Source organism: Doryrhamphus excisus, linkage group LG19 (genome assembly GCF_037039965.1).
Source record: "Doryrhamphus excisus strain RoL-2023G ecotype Guam linkage group LG19, RoL_Dexc_Guam_v1.1, whole genome shotgun sequence".
Lineage (NCBI taxonomy): Eukaryota > Metazoa > Chordata > Actinopteri > Syngnathiformes > Syngnathidae > Doryrhamphus > Doryrhamphus excisus.
Genome location: NC_136375.1, coordinates 8,759,488 through 8,776,767, shown reverse-complemented (window position 1 = coordinate 8,776,767; position 17,280 = coordinate 8,759,488). Strand labels below are relative to the sequence as shown.

Here is a 17,280-nt window from a genome sequence, read left to right as displayed (position 1 = left end):
ATCCTGCTTCCTTCTTCTCTTCCTCGCAAACACCCACTCATTTATCGAACTGTTTGGCGACTTTGTGATGGGTTATCAGAAGCCAGATAAGGGAGGTCAGACACAGATGGAAGACTCCATAAACACAGGTGAACAGTCTGGGTGTTCTGGTCTGCGTCGGCCTGTTCTTACTTGGAGAACAACTTGACAATCAGCTTTTCAAGCTAAAGATATGTTCTAGGATATAACGCCTGGCGTTCACACCCACAGAGCCATCGGGGTGAGAATGGTCTGGAGTGAGTTGTCTATGGTTGGTGATTTTAGTGGATTTGAGAGGCTCCAGGTCACTTGGATGATTGATCAATCCCGGATGTTGAGGCATCTGGACAATGCGTGTGTGTCTGAGAGTAGAGTTAAAGAATTACAGCCTTGACCTGTCAGGATTAGCCCAAGGGTGTGTTACTGATAAAAATAAGGCCATCATTCAGCCTCATCTGCGCTAAATATAAACAAAAGACATTCTATTTGCATGTGGAATTTTTACTATTACTTATTTTTAGTTGTTGTTTTTTAAGTTGTTTTATATAATATGCTTTAATATGATAATTATCCATCAATAGTTAAATTTTTTGGTCTTTATCTAATATCTTTGAGATTTCTGTAATGTAAAGTGCAATATAAATAACATTTATTATTATTATTATTATTTACATCACTCACCAAATGTGTGTCACGGCCCAATGAATGAATAATTATTTTTAAAAAACAATTAATTGCATGATAATTTACTTAATGTCATCACTAATTCGAATGAATTCCTATTTATTATGAAAAATTGATGAAAGATAAGCTCCACTTCTTCCCGCTCATTTTCAGACATGTCGAATTGTGTAAATGCAACCATGTGATGTTCCTTCATGTAACTTTGAACACATGTCCGAAACAAATATCCATACCACAATAATGCCGCGGGGGTTGACATGAACTGGAGCAAACTTAAAAAGAGTTACAATAACAGTGTGTTGATGAATGAGTGTATGTCACCCCCTTGTGGCAGCAATAGGAAGCTCATGACTCACCACAAGTGTAGATGACGCTCAGGTACTTCCTGGTGCCAGAGTAACAGGGATCTCCAAATTCCCTGGATGAGGCTCGGACCGCACAACTCTTCTTGCCCTGACAGCGGGAGGTCAGAACCTGCAGGGCAATGGACGACTGGCAATCTGGCAGGAAAAATATAAAAAAAATGTTTAAAAAATTATATTTCATTTTCTACCACTGATGTTGTTCAGGGGGGTCACGGGTCAGCTGGACTTTTCCCCGAGACACTTCAATGGAACAATTATCAAATGATGAGAACAGAACTGAAAAGGAAGGTGACTCAGGTACTTGCTGCAAGGGGTGAATCGTTTGATTGACAGTTTGCAAAGTGCTACATAAGATTTTGTCAGCTGTAACGTTTAAAGAAGAAAAACTGCTAAGTGTACGGGAATGTGAATGGGGTCCTTAGGGATGCCTCGGAGGTCCCCACAGTCCATCAAACCATTAAAAACAGTCCATCACACCCCTGAAGAAAAACACAAAGAGATGAGCCTTTGAAAATGGACACTGGTCTCTCTCACCTGTGAGGCTCCATGGCGGGAGAGATCAGAAAGAAGGTGAGAGCAGCTTGGCTTTATAATGAATGGTGGCACAGGTCAGAGGGTAAATGTTCCAGTCAGGACGTGAAAGGCGGTAATGTATTGATAAGGCCCATTGACAATATTAACCATATAGGAACCATAAAGGAATTTAAGTTTCAGACAGCATTTTTTTTTTTAGAAAAAGTAGAAAAAATACCAATACATTATGTTTTTAGATCTTTTTGTCTTCTAGAGACCTGAAATTGTTTTATATTTGAATTTTATGATTTTTTGTTAAAAAGAAATTATACCATATGTAGTAACACAACAGAAGTTCTGTGCAAAACATTGACCTGCAAGGACTATATTGAATACACATTTGATTAAATTATGTTGATGAATGAATGAATGAATATGAGCATTCAGAGGTTCTCATTGGGAGTGACCAGGATGGATAGGATCAGGAAGGAGTACATCAGAGGGACATTACATGTTAGAAGCCTTGGAGTTTATATAAAGTCAGTTATCGGCCAGATTAAGATGGTTGAGGAGAGATAGTGAATATATTGGTAGAAGGATGCTGCCAGGTAGGAGGTGTAGAGGAAGACCAAAGAGGAGGTTTATGGATGTAGTGAAGGAGGACATGAGAGAGACAGATGCAGAAGACAGGGTTGGATGGAGGAGAGTGATTTGCTGTGGCGACTCCTGAATGGAAAAGCCCAAAGAGAAAGAAGAAGAAGATTTGATTCAATGATGTCGCTGTATTTGCTTAGAAAAATAAAAATAGTTATTTTCCAAAAAATATATGTTACATGGCTGGTGCTCTTTCAAAGATCAGGTCTAACTATACATCTTGTGTTTTTGTTTTTTGCAGGGTCAGATTCCAAATTTCCTCCTCCCATAGACTTCCATTATAAGCACCATTTTTCAACGCAATGTAAATAGACACAAAAAAACATACATGTTCTAATTTCAGACATTAGAGACATGCATTTTCTTGGGTTAAATCTGAAATCTTGCCCCATCTAAATGTGTGCTGGTATGACAACAAAGTTCCTAGAATCCTTTTGCCCAGATTGTTCCCTTTAATCAATGTGGATATGGTTCAGGAGGGGGCAAACGGACACTCCCCAGCAGGAACCAACATTCTGGAATTCCTGACCGGTACACAGTGAGGTCAAAGACTGCGGGAAACCAGCGTGGAACTGGAAAATTGTCCAGACAAACACCTTCGAGACTGTGACACTTTTCCATTGATCATGAATGATGAGGGTGTTTTACAACTCCAATTGTTTTTAATACACATACTTGGAGTTTGCGACGCTGCCAGCACAACAAAAAGTCAAATAAAAAGCCAAATCCATGCTGAACTGAGGTTGTTTCCCCTCCTTAAATTTCGAGAGGTGCAACTGTAAACAAAGTTGCCGTTGACTGTGTGTCTATGGAGGTGTAATTGCACAATTGCACACTTTTTTTTGGCTGGAATTTGGTCATGAAATTTTCCGTAGTGCTAGTCATTTGGTTAAGAAAATATACATACTCCTGTTGCACAAAAACGTGGTCAATCTTGCAACAATCTTGACTTCCATAAACACTTTTTAAATTTAAACACTATATTTCTATAGCGTTTAAATGAGAATTCCTTTGGGTCCACCGACAGACAGGCATTGAAGGGCCTTCTTCTACATACAAACACACACACAGTCACAGACATGAATGGCCTCTGTTACCTCTGACCTTTACCCTCAACCACCTTCCTCGCCACCACACCCACCCGATGCGGTCCACACACAGCCAACAAGGACACGCCTGTGGTCCACCAGAACAGGTCCACAGTCAAGAGAAATGGGGATAAATGAGTCATTTCTTGGGCAAACACTAAGACTTTTTGTCACTTGTGACTGATGACAGTGAGGGGTCAGGTATGGCCGTTTTCCCAGAAAACAAAGCTCCAGGTTGTCCGTCCACCCACACACATTTTTACCAGGAAGGTACAATAGGGGGGATCTATTTTATCTCATCCTGTGCTCATATGACTCATACGTGCAGCGTATCATTTGATACGCTACTTTGGACACCTTAAGTCTTTGTATGGCAGACATCTGACATGCATTGGGGTTGTAAGGTGATAGGGGAATATTTCAAAGGCGCAAGATATGACAAGATATGAGTCGCACATTACTTCATATTGGAACACTATGTGTACTTTCCAGTCGGTGAAAACATGTTTTTATTCATACAGGTGGTTACAAATGACCTTCCAATAAATGAATAAAAACAATACAAGATTAGTACCAGTGGAAAAATACACTATGTACACTACAACTACTATACACTACTCTCAATATTCGACTGCCGCAACCATTCATTCATTCATTCATTTTCTACTGCTTTTCCTCATGAGGGTCGTGGGGGTGCTGGAGCCTATCCCAGCTGTCTACGGGCGAGAGGCGAGGTACACCCTGGACTGGTCGCCAGCCAATCACAGGGCACATATAGACAAACAACCATTCACACTCACATTCATACCTATGGACAATTTGGAGTGGCCAATTAACCTAGCATGTTTTTGGAATGTGGGAGGAAACCGGAGTACCCGGAGAAAACCCACACATGCACGGGGAGAATGTCGCAACCATCAGTATGAATAAACATTGTATTGTTAACTGGTCGATCAAAAATATCATTATTGCAAAAAAGTACACGCTACTGTTGACCAAACTACGCCAAAACAACTATGAAAGGATCTGTTCCGATGAAAGTGAAAGTAACAACTTAGCAGCTTAATGATTTTGCATTTAATTAGTGTTTTATTACTGTATTTTATATGCTTAGATTAACAATGCGTCTGCGGAACAGAACTCATGCGGGCCAAGGATGCTTATTTACTCAACTGCAGAGATTCTCGGGGTTAATGTTGAAATGTTGAGCAGCTTTTTTGCGTACAATCTTTACAATATCTTTGACTTCACTGGTGTCAGTCATAGTAAATGTAATTACCTCACCGTAATGATGTTTTTTGAAGTGTTTTGATGAGGCACGCTGTCAAAGTGAGCATGAGGCTAACCTAAAACTCCTCCTCCAGTAAGGATTTAGTGAGAGCGTAGCAGCCCTCAGAAAGAAGCGATACCAGACAAGGTAAGAGGGGAGTAATTTAGATGTCAAGGGTTTTGTGTGATGATAATAGGTCAGATGAGAGAAGTCCCCTTTTTGCTTTGAGGCTCGTCCATCACAGCTCAGACCTGTCTATCTATCTGGAACATAAGGAACAACATTTGTGTGCTTCTTCTTCATGCGCGTTTTCTCTCCAAAATATTCCGGGTCATATGGGTTCACCAAGCTACCCACACAACATTCCGTGACTGTAAAAACGTGCAAATTTAACAAGCTAAACATGGCCTGTTATAAAATAAAACAAGCATATTTTGGCAAGATGATGGTGTGGAATTATAACCTTGTGTGAGCTTAAAATAAAAAACAGTGCATGTAAGACTTAAAGGGGACCTATTATGCTCATTTTCAGCCCTTTCTATTGAGTTGTGGACTCCAATAGAGCAGCTACATGCGATAAGCTGTCTAGATCGTCCAGAATCTGCAACTATTCCAGCTGTATTTTCCGTGGATTTCCAGAAAGGTCTAGTTTAATTTATTCCACCCACAGCTCGCTTCCGGCACACCCACTCGGCTAGAATTGGTCACACTCCCAAGCGCTCTCGTGGACTTCCAGACTACTGCCGAACCCCACTTTGTAATTTTGTCCGTATAGGAGTTGATAATAAATGAATAAACTCAATGGAGAGCTATTTGAAAAGTGGTTAAAAGCCACTGGTAGCTCATGAGCTACTGGCTGGAGACACTTGACTTACCGTGTATGAAGAGCGGTAACATACGTTTTCTACAACATTGGTAGTAGAAATTTGGTTATTACACATTTTTTGCAAGACTACCCATGTTTAAAAAAAAACACTGACTGATGGTGGAAAAACGCTATTAGCAACTCCAGACATTGGTGACCTTGTAATTTGCAACCCGCTCCCTGTATGCACACTCTATAATGCTACACAGACAAACGCCTACTTACACAAAATTTAAATGATTTAGTGCTATTTATTCTGGCCAATCAGCAAACTGAAGAACATCAACTTCAAGTGTAACAACTCTTAATTATCACACAATAATATCAAGTCAATAGACAAAAACAACAAAAGGTACATTTCTGAAAGTTAATGAGCGGTTTGGGTCTGAGCTGTCACTCAAGGCAGCCTCATTTCCTGTCCGTGGTGACATTGGACCTACATTAAAGACAGGGGGAATCCCACCACACAGTCTGGAGCAGTGTGTGTATGTGTGTGTGTGTGTGTGTGTGTGTGAGGTAGAAAATTGTGGTGTATGCATGTGTATTGTAACCACACACACAATGCTAATGCCGTTTGACAGCTAACAATGTAGCTCCCTGCATCTAATCTGGCCTTTGTACGACTGTAACAGTAGAGTTCATGACAACTCGGCTACTATTTAATGGTGAGCTTGAAACCAGATATTAGACACCCCCACTCCCCCACCCCACTCACACCACAACCACCTGCTACCCAGCATTGGATTCTGTACTGTATATTTGTCTCTAATTCCCATGTGATATGATGCCAGTGTTAGCCTTTTGAACCATGTGTCGTATAAAGGCCATGCACACAAATACACTGCAAGAATCTTATTGTTCAAACTGTGAATACCGTTTATACAGAAATGACCAAATGACAATACAAATAATAAGCATACAGTGAGCGTACATGCGGCTGTCCCATACGCTCACATGCATTCTTCATGGGAACAAAATCTTGTCCCTTTTCTACGGCACAATTCTGAGCTTTGGATGACATCCGATCTACATTCCAACCCCACAATGCGTGTGTATGTGTGTGTGTGTGTGTGTATCCTTCATTCGTGGTTTTATATATCTCAGGATGCTTTTAGAGCACAGCAAGGAAATAACTGCTTGAAATTATAAATCAGTTCGTGCTTTGAAGAGCTGATCAACCCAGAATGGGCGTGTCTGACTCCACCTCCCAGGCCACAAATCTTTGGAGGAAACTGTAAATCTCCATCAAAAGCCACAACTTGGTCAAACGATGAATGTTTGAAGGGAAAAAAAAACAAAAAAAAAAGACTTGGAGGATTTGAGAGTGCGTGTGCTCCAGACGTGTTCGAGCCCTGACATGTAGGAGTCATCAATAAAAGGAGCTTTTCCTCCTCCGCCAGACACATTATGACACCTGGTATGTTTTGCTTTGAGAGAAAGTCTGGCAGAACATTTACAGTACGGGAACCATATTTGAATCTCATGCAAAGACTTTATTTGCATGTTTTAATCCAACATCCCCTCCTCTAACCTCTATCTGACCCCCAAATGCAGTCTATGAACAATATATAATTTTCATATACGTATAGTGAAATAACTAGCAGATTACAATAGTGACCATTTTGTAGCTGCTCAACAGTGGTTTGATGTCTTTGCTTAATTTATCACCATTATTTTTAAAATTGGCACCAAAATTACTACCTTTGAAACACTTTTTCTCTGCAGGTCACTGGTGCGTGTATGTGTGTGACTGGAAGAAAAGCTCTGACTTTCTTGGTGCCTATTGTTAGCTTGCATGTATAAATCTAAATACCTCAACTATTTTGTTCATGGGGTGGTAAATCTGTCATGATAGCAATAGGATTTCATACAGAAGAAAATTAATCAATTGCCATTTGCCACTTCCTGTCCATGACCCCCCTTTTCCGCCCTCCAATTATACAAGTATACAAGAAAGAAAATCACATCGGGAGTTTGCTAAAAAAAAATCACTTTGTCTGAATAAAAAACAAAACAGTTCAGTGCTGAGATCAACCTTTAAAATGTAGCAGGTGTACCTTTACACAACCAGAGATTAAACATGTGGGTTGTTTATAGCTTTTGTAAATACATTTGTTTATCGTTATGAGAGACATGTAGAGAAAAATACGACACCCAGGTAGTCACCTTTACAATCCTATTATTCTTTGTTTATACCACATTGCTACAACTACAGGATGACAGCAGGGGTACAAGAGACAACCACAGCTGCAAAGCATGCTAGCGAGCTAAGTAGTTAGCCTTCTATTTATTTGAAACTTAGAAAAAGATTTCAAAGAAAGACAAACTAATAAGTTTCACTGTGGGTTTTATGCTTTCTTTGTAGCACTTGCAAAGTGCAATATAAATAAAAATTGTGATTATTATTAAGTTAAAAACCACCTCCACACGTTATAGGAGGAGAATGCCCTTTCATTCTATCATGTCGGACATGCCATGGCTGACTACATGAAGCGTGACAGTAATGTGATGTCATGTCATTGCCGACACCTAGTGGTGACAATACTACATAAAATTTGTTTTTCAATATTATATTATTAATAATGGACCACAGTCAACCACAAAACGGTGATTATTTATGCATTAATTCATTAAAAAAACCCACAATTGCAATATTCGAGCGGTAATGTGGGATGACCGTATGGCATGAAAACATGCATAATTCATAATAATAACACTTGGAGTGTCATGCAGCAGGAATTTGCCCTTAATAATAGGGCATAATAATGTGCTCACCAACTGACGGAGCTCTCCTGTGATGCAGTGGACACTCCAGGGTGCCCTGTTGGGTTCGGCCGAACATGGCGGAGTAAACGGCGATCTGCATCCCTCTTTTGCAGCTCAGCCTCATCCTCTCTTCCTCACACACCACCTTGCTCTTGTATTCGTCTGAAAATAACGGTTAGATAAGTTAAAACATTGCATAGTTAGGCTAGTAACAAATGAGAAACATGACATCAGCCACCAACACTAATACTGTGTTTAGTTGAGGATGAAAATAGAGTATAAAATGTCAGGTGTTCCCCTCAATAAGCTTGCAATAGCAGCCTGAGGGCATGACGCTGTGTAAACACACAGAGGTAGGGTTGCTAGGTGGACAAGTAGAGCCATGCAGATGCATTCCTCACACACATCCAGTCATGGTGACCTGTGACCACCAGAGCAGCTCCACCGGCCGGCAAATAAAAACAGCCAACATTCATGTGGGAAGTGGAACAGGAATGCATAGAAAAAAAGTTAACCAGAATGGCTTGTTATGCCTTTTGGTGATGGATGCAATCCTGTTCTCTAACCTTTTCTCCTTCACTTCCTCCCTCTATCCTCCATGCACGTCTTTTCTTTCTTTCAGAGCAGTGGCACCATCCTGCTGCTCCCCACGCTGCCTTTCTTTGCTACCCTAACAAGTCATTGGTTAAGTGACAGTGAACAAAGAGCTGTTGATTGGAGGGGAAAAAGTAGTGAAAGCAGAGGGATCAGTGGATTAATTCTTCCACTTCTGCTCACTCTGCTGTGAACTGCAGCGCTGTGGCTTGAATGAAGATGAGAGTGGGATTACGGCCCTGTGGTGGTTGCAGGCAAAAGGTTGTTGTCAAAGCAGGGGCTGGAGCCTATCCCAATGGACGATCATATGATTGCTGTTTCGTGGGTTGAATATGGCCAATTATTAGTCAAAAAACATTGAAAGATAAGTTATATGTAGTATACTGGTCACTATCAGTGATGTTATTAGACTTGACGTTACCTTTCACACTACATGGAGAATCCCTACTGACCCAGCAGAGCTGAGCCCAGAAGCCATGGCTGAGATCAAATGGAAAAAAAGGTTCCTCTCTTATTCCGTGTGGAAGTGGTAAGCATTTTGCTTCTTTGTACTTCTTCCTGATGCCTTTTGAAACACTCTCCTTAGTTTAGAATCAGTAAATTGGAGAGGCCAACAAGTTAGCTTGCTTTGCTAACGGTGGCCATCTGTTATGTCACTGCAGTGATCCCGTAGCCTGCACAATAGGAGTTGAATGGTGACTTTTGTTTGTTTCTTTCGGCTTTTACCTGATTACAGAGTGGCCACATACTGATTTTGGCTTGAGCACTTAACATCCTAGATGACCTTCCAGACGGATACCAATGAGGCTTACTAGTGGAGATTCAAACCCAGTTCCGAAGTACAAAGTCCCTAAGAGTCTAATGGTGACTATAGGGGTGCTATTTCATGTTCACAGGGCTCTAATAATGTCCTATATTGAAATCCACTTATCGCGGTTGGGTCTGGAACGGATTAACTGCAAACGACTGTATCAGATATCAGCAAAAAAGCTAATACCTCTACCCCGGTTGTCTGTTGCCTGGTTTATCAGTCTCCTAAACAAAAACAGTGAAATGGATGCAAAAGAATGCTGGACTTACTGGGTCTGCACTTGTACCACACTGTGAGGTACTTGCTGCTGCCAGGACACTGGTCTGTTCCGAACACTCGGCTGTTGACAAGAACTTGACAGCTCCTTCTGTCTTGGCACTCATCCAGCATTTTCTAAACAGGGGCAGGTTAGCGGGAGAGGACCACAACAAGTAGATGAACAATGAGGCAAATGCGGCGAAGCCAGAAGCATGCAAACCTAAAACCACTTCAAACAGGGGGGCTTACAACCATTAGAACCCATGAAGGAAAGGGGGTGGGGGGGGGCTCCGGAAAGGCCCACTCTGTTCATTCATCCCTTTGCATCTCAATTTTCACCCTAACATGTAACGTTCTAGTCAAGTACATTCCACAAGGAAGTCGTAAAGGTGTACTGGCGGCATCAAGACAAAAGATGGATCACAGTATACTGATGAAGGAAAGCAGTGATTCATTCATTCATTTTCTACCACTTATCCTCACGAGGGTCGCGGGAGGTGCTGGAGCCTATCCCAGCTGTCTTCGGGCATGTTTAACCTAGCATGTTTTTTGGAATGTGGGAGGAAACCGGAGTACCCGGAGAAAACACACGCATGCACGGGGAGAACGTGCAAACTCCACACAGAGATGGCTGAGGGTGGAATTGAGCTTGGGTCTCGCAGGCCTGCGCGCTAACCACTCGTCCACCGTGCAGCCCGAACGCAGTGATATGGAGGCAGGAGCGTATTGAGCACACAAGCTAACTTTACTGTACTACTGTCTCAAGTATAATAGCAGCATAGTAATTGTGCAATGTGTTGTCAGCAATGACTAATAGGAGGTTATTTCATGTTTACCACGGAAAGGCGGCTTAAACAACCAATAAGATGACGCCGTATGTATTGTAATGGTAATGGTTTTATTTCATTTGAACATGCATCATTTTTCACTGAAAATCTTTTTTTCAAGTCATCAGACTAAAGACCAAGTCAAGTCATCAATGCCAAGGTTCAAGCCGATTTGATTATATTGTCAATTTGAGTCCTAAGTCATCAAAATTGAGTCAGACTCCAGTCCAAGTTACGGGACTCGACTCCACACCTCTGATACGCACCATAAAGGTTGTCAAAATTTCATCCAAATTTAATAAGATACCATTTTTGGCCCATGTCGAGATCTGGAGTACTGTTACAAACATACAAAATTTGAACGTGATTCAAATACCTGCGACCAATGTTCTGCTCATAAATATTGTAAAATGGATAATAATGAACTGAATACATCCCCAGAATTCTACTACTGGGATACAATAAAACACCATTATCACACCAAATGTTCAAGATAAGGCCAAAAGGTTAGAGGACTATGACACACCATTTGAAAACAATGTGCTCTCTGTGTCAGTGCATTCGTGGAGGTCCCCACGTTACGGGGCACACTGTTGTTCAACACTTCAATGGAGGGGAGGCGGGTGTAACTAAAAATACACAACACCCCTGAATGAATAGCGGACAGAATGAAAATGTGTGTTTGTATTGCAACAGCTTGCCTCCACTTTCGGGAGTGTAATTTGCTGGAAAACACGCTAACAATACATTACATAATCAGCAAGCTTCCAACTGTTCATTAGGATTGAGGCAAATTTCTCTCTTTCTCTCTCTTTCGAGTGCTGCTAAAAATGAAAGATGGAATACCTGTAGTGCAGTGGACACGGAGCAATACTCATCCTCCCGATCGTCATAATAACCTAGGAAGGCCTGGTAGGTCTGAGGACACTGATGGAGGTCCGAGATGCCTTTCCTTCCGTAAAAAGCGGATTGGACGGTGATGGTAGTGCGTGGAGGGCAGCGAACAGACAGGAGGTCTCCGTCACAGGCCTGCTCGGTGTAGTTCTTCAACACTTTTGCCAAATAACCTGTGAGACGAGATGCCATAATAGCTATTAATAGACAAGACAGGTACTCTTTATGGTAAATATGCTGCCAGTACTGTACTGTTGCAACATATTAGTACAAATATGCAGAGTAGAACCAAACCCACCATAGAGCCTCCATTAACATTCCACACAGAAAAAGGGAAGCAACCACCATATGGGATAACTGGATTTATCTCCTGTTCCAGCATGCAATTAACAACAGACATACACCATCTTTACCAGCTTATCAACATTGCAATCATGAATGAATCAAGCTCCAAATGCTAAAAACAACCTCCGAGCTGAGGTCGAGTCTACTGCTGAAGTGCAGTGCAAACACATTTACAAAGAGTCAACACACATGCACGCTCGCACACACTCACAAAGTAGACACTGTGTGATTCAATTAGCTTTATTTGGTTGGTCTTTGCTTGGGATTACATTGAAAACAGTGCACACATGCTTAGGTGGAAAACACACATTGTCCCCTTATCACCATGGCCGCAAGCAGGAAGGAAAACATGGCCAATGACGCCTACAAAGGTCACGTCTAAATATGGATGGCAATTATATCGGCAAAGCTCGGTAACACATTTACACAGGAACACATCAGTGGCTGGGTGGTGAAAATGAAGAACTGATGCAATACGTACATAAATGGTGGTCTATGTGATGATTTGCATTTGTTAAGCATGTTCTAAATAAATGCCATTATCATCATCCCATTCAAACAACCCCAAGTTGGCTCGAAGAAAATAACCACAGACTCAAGAGCCATGGAGCAAAAAATTTTTTTTTCAACAATTCAACAACAATTCCCACAAAATGTGCACATAGTACCTCAAATATATGCAGTACACCCATACTCACACAAAACACACCCACAAGGTCATCACCCCCAAACACTTCACTCACGCATGGTGCAGCCAAAAATAACACAATGTGAAACGCTCACAACACAGACTATGTGTGTGTGAAAATAAACGCTAATATGAATGCAAAACAATAGTATTTTATACTAATTTACAGCCCGCAAGGTATGCTGAGCTTCCCTGCATGTCACACCTACTGACTACTCTCTGTGCAACACAAGCTTTGCTCATGTAGAACACGTGAGATGGGTTTTATACCAACAAATGGCCTACTTATGGAGATTATTAGCACAAAATGGAGGGTTTTCACACACACACATATACACACACACATAATCTTTTCATAAAAAAATCAGCAAATCTTGACTGGCAAATTTAGAGTTATGTTTCTGCAGGTCACAAATGCTCACTTCCATTATCTAGCTCATTACCTTGATGGATAGATGATAGACATTACATGTGGCATTCTCTGTTTTCAAAATGGTATGCTTTTACGCCATCATTACATAAAAACAACATTTTTTTGTCTGTTTTTTTTTTTCCTTTAACAGCCTGAGGAACATTTGTAAGCCTCAGACTGGCGGCTGTTTTTTTCTTTCTTATTTGCACTATACAAAAGTTATCATGTACAGAAGACAATACCTTTTGTGTACACAAAAAAATGAATTTAAATCTTGAAAAAAATAACTGAAAAGATGTCTTTTTTGTGTGTTTTGAAGGGAGTGATTAAAACATTTACCGAATGTTCTCATGGAAGTTACAATAAGTACTATTTGAACAACACATCATCCATCGGGTAAAGCTAACCTACAAGAAAGGAAAATTAGTGATCAAATGAATGTTGTAGTAATGTATATGCAAGAATGTATGTATATAAAATAAAATAAAATAAAATAAAATAAAATAAAATAAAATAAAATAAAATAAAATAAAATAAAATAAAATTTAATAAAATTTAATAAAATTTAATAAAATAAAATTTAAAAAAATTAAAATTATATCAGAAAAGCAGGAAGTAAACAAATGTTACTGACTGTAAAAGTACCAGATAGATGGGTAGGATACAATAAGCTCTGCTTCTTCCTACTCCTTTTGGACATGTGGAACTGTGAATTGATTATGTGATGCACTCAATTGTAACTTGATGCACGTTCAAATAAAAATAAACCATTACCATTACCAATGTCATACTATTATACACGCACATTCATATAAAAGGTCAAGAGAAACAACACAGCGGGACCTAGACGCTTGAAAGTCAGGGTGTGTTGCTGCCAAATCAAATGATCATTAGTGCGAGGTCTGGGCGAAGAGCCAGTGACCAGAGGGACCACGAGTGTTCGGCGCCCTCCAGTTACACGAAACCTCTGGTGCAGCAGTGAAACCATGGAAACAGGCGAGGGAAACATACGACAAGATGATTGGAAGTGTATGGCGCAGGAGTGGCCACCACGAACACATTCCTAAAAGAGGAATTAATAGGCAAGTGGATTATCTCACGCAAAAGAACTCTCTATGGATGTTCTTCTTGAACCATCCATTTCTTCCTTCATTGTCCCCTTCATGGTACCTGTTGATTGAAGCCTCCTTTCAAGGCCCAGGAAACAGGCGGGGTTAAGGCACCTGTGTAAACCACCTAGCCAATGACAGGCGTTCCTCAGAGGTTAAACAATACCAGATAGAAGAACACCCAGAAGTGTTTCCTCCCCTTTTAACTAGCATACTGCCCTTTCTCTTAACAAAAGCACCGCTCTACTATTGTGTGTTGTGCTGGTTTTTTGTATTTGCCCATTAAAAGGTTGCAGACTCGATGCTGCTTGTGTACAAAAAAGCCACACACACACACACACAAAAGCTGCACCTGTTCTTTTCCCGGTAGAGGCAAAATCAAGTCATGTGATGAAATTAGCATGCCTTTTGTCATATATAAGTTTCAGCTGTAATCTTCTGGCAAGGCATCATGTGATGACCCCGAAGCTTGACCCTGCAATGAAGCAGGGGGCGTCATGTATGATGGAGATTAGGGACGGCCCACAGTGTTGTGTCAACATGACACGGAAAAGAGAAGGATTTCCTCCCTGAGAAAGTGGTTTGGGGTTGCATACCAAATCCAACTTCCAGAAATGTGTTAGGGAGTGTGGTAAAAGTGTGGTAAGAGCATGTTAAATATATGAAGTAAAAAAGCAGTTAATTAGTTCCAGGCATAGAACTACAAACTTCTAAATATGTAATTTTAACATAATTAGACATGAAATAACACCCATATAGTCACCTTTACACCAATATAGTAGACATAATCAGAGAAAAGAAGCCATTAAAGATAAAAATAAGACTCATGCTTATGTGAGTTGCAGTAAATGTCTGACTTGGAAGGCTTAGTGGAGGGCAGACAGATCGGAAGTTCCGAGTTGAGTTTTAGGTTGTCGTGAGTTGCAGCTGTGTTATAATTATGTTACTATAATGTTACTATAATTATGTGACTGTTGTGAGATCATGTAAATCTGCAAAGCCTGGGGAACGGGTCCGGTGCTTGTCTCACCGAGCAATTACTGACACCTAGCTGCCAATGTAGGATACTACATTCACAGTTTGAATGTGTCTTCTTAATTCTTTGTATTTGAGTTCATTGAGTTAGTTCATTTTGCCATTTGTATGCTTGGAAATGTTGAATTAATAATGAAATGCTGGACAATATCAGATATCGGTAAACAAAATATATAAACAAAAGTGTCTATCATACCTACAAGCCATACAGACAAACCACATTTTCTGATTGTACTTGAAATTGTTTTTCCTTTAGAGTTTTTCAGAAGCTGCACTGACTTTCCATCAACATTGTGATATTTCTGTACAAGGATCAGTATTTACAGGTTTTACTAGATATTTGCCTACAGTAGTCTAGTTTGCGCATTTGAGGACAAATGTTTAGCTCAGGACCTTTTAGGCTTTGTTGTCTTAACGGGTGCTGCTTTTTGTCTTCTGTTTAAGCAAGGAAGTTAATGGTTAACTGTTAAGAGCATTGTTGGAATACAATTGCAAAAACGTCAACAGTAAGCATCTTAGGTCCTCAAATGGCAGCACGAGGGTGTTCCTTGGACATACAACATACAGCATCTATCCATCCTTAACTTATGGTGTAATGCTCTGAAAAATATTTCTGACAGGTGAGAAGGGGGAAGAGGGGAGTGGTCATGATTGAACTCCAGAGGCAGTGCAGCTGGTGCATAAATTCTGCTTAAGGCTTTCTTAACCTTTTTTTTTGGAAAAATGTCACCTCCTTTGATTGGCTGGGTTTGAGAAATGAACCCATTGAAATGGAAAAGACAGGTTATTAAACCATTTTCTGCAGGTAAATACATTTTTATATTGCGGTACAATGGAAACTCTAAGCTCGAATGCTTTCTTCCTAAAGGAAATAATGGAAATATAAATGATTTTGTCAAATTGTGGGCAATACCACCACAGTGGTATTCCACTCTTAAGGTAAGTGATCTGCAGATGGACACTGAAATGTATGTGTGTTAGTCATTACTTCCTCTGTAACTACTCTAAATTTATGTGTTAGTCATTAGTTCCTCGGTAACTACTCTAAATGTATGTGTCTTAGTTCCTCAGGAATTATTCTACTCATTAGTTCTTCATTTGCTCCACAGTAACTACTCTAAATGTATATGTTAGTCATGAGTTCCTCAGTTCCACTAAATGTATGTATCTTAGTTCTTCAACTACTCTACTCATTAGTCAATGTGTACCCCAGTAACTACTCTGAATGTATGTGCCTTAGTTCCACAGTAATTATTCTACTCATTAGATTGTCATTAGTTCCTGAAAAACTACTCTAAATGTATGTGTGTTAGTCATTAGCTCCTCAGTAACTACTCTAAATTTACATGCCTTAGATCCTCAGTAACTATTCTACTCTAAATGTGAGTGTCTTAGTTCTTCAATAACTACTCTACTCCTTAGTTAATGTGTCCCTCTGTAACTATTCTACTCGTTAGCATTTGTTCCACAATAACTACTCTAAATGTATGTATCTTAGTTCTTCAACAAGTACTCCCCCAGTATCTACTCTGAATGTATGTGCCTCGGTTCCACAGTAACTACTCTACTCATTAGTTAGTCATTAGTTCCTGAAAAACTACTCTAAATCTATGTGTGTTAATCATTAGTTCCTCAGTAACTACTGTAAATTTACATGCTTTTCCTAAGTAACTATTCTACTCATTAGTTCTTCAGTAACTCTTACAAATGCATGTGTCTTGGTTCTTCAGTAAGTACTCATTAGTTCTTCATCAGTAACTACTCTAATGTGCTTCAGTTCCACCGTAACTACCCTACTCATTAGTTCCTCATTAGTCCTTCATTAACTACTGTATTTTTGTGTACCTAATTGTAAAGTGAGACCACAATATGGATTTTAAGAAATATCGCCCATCCAAAATTTGAATGAGGTCACAAATATGATTTCTGTGAATTCATATTAGTCACTATTACTTACTATGTGAAAAATTAGTGGAAAGATTTAGATATCCCTCACATTGTATGAATGGGAGTCAAAGGTCTTTAAATAGACCTTGCATTAATAATAATGATATATATTTAGATATATTTGTAACCAGACCTCA

General features: G+C 40.1%; 1 protein-coding gene across 1 annotated transcript in view; it reads right to left on the bottom strand.

Annotated features, from left to right (window-relative positions):
- Positions 1-17,280, bottom strand: part of eva1aa (eva-1 homolog A, regulator of programmed cell death a) — a 60,290-nt gene that overhangs the window by 30,936 nt on the left and 12,074 nt on the right. Inside the window, exons 2-5 of the mRNA XM_058057210.2 lie at positions 11,560-11,780; positions 9,898-10,021; positions 8,233-8,385; positions 1,059-1,202 (exon numbers count right to left, since the gene is read on the bottom strand). Of these exons, the coding sequence (XP_057913193.2) occupies positions 1,059-1,202; positions 8,233-8,385; positions 9,898-10,021; positions 11,560-11,780 (642 nt within the window). The remainder of the gene's footprint in view (positions 1-1,058; positions 1,203-8,232; positions 8,386-9,897; positions 10,022-11,559; positions 11,781-17,280) is intronic.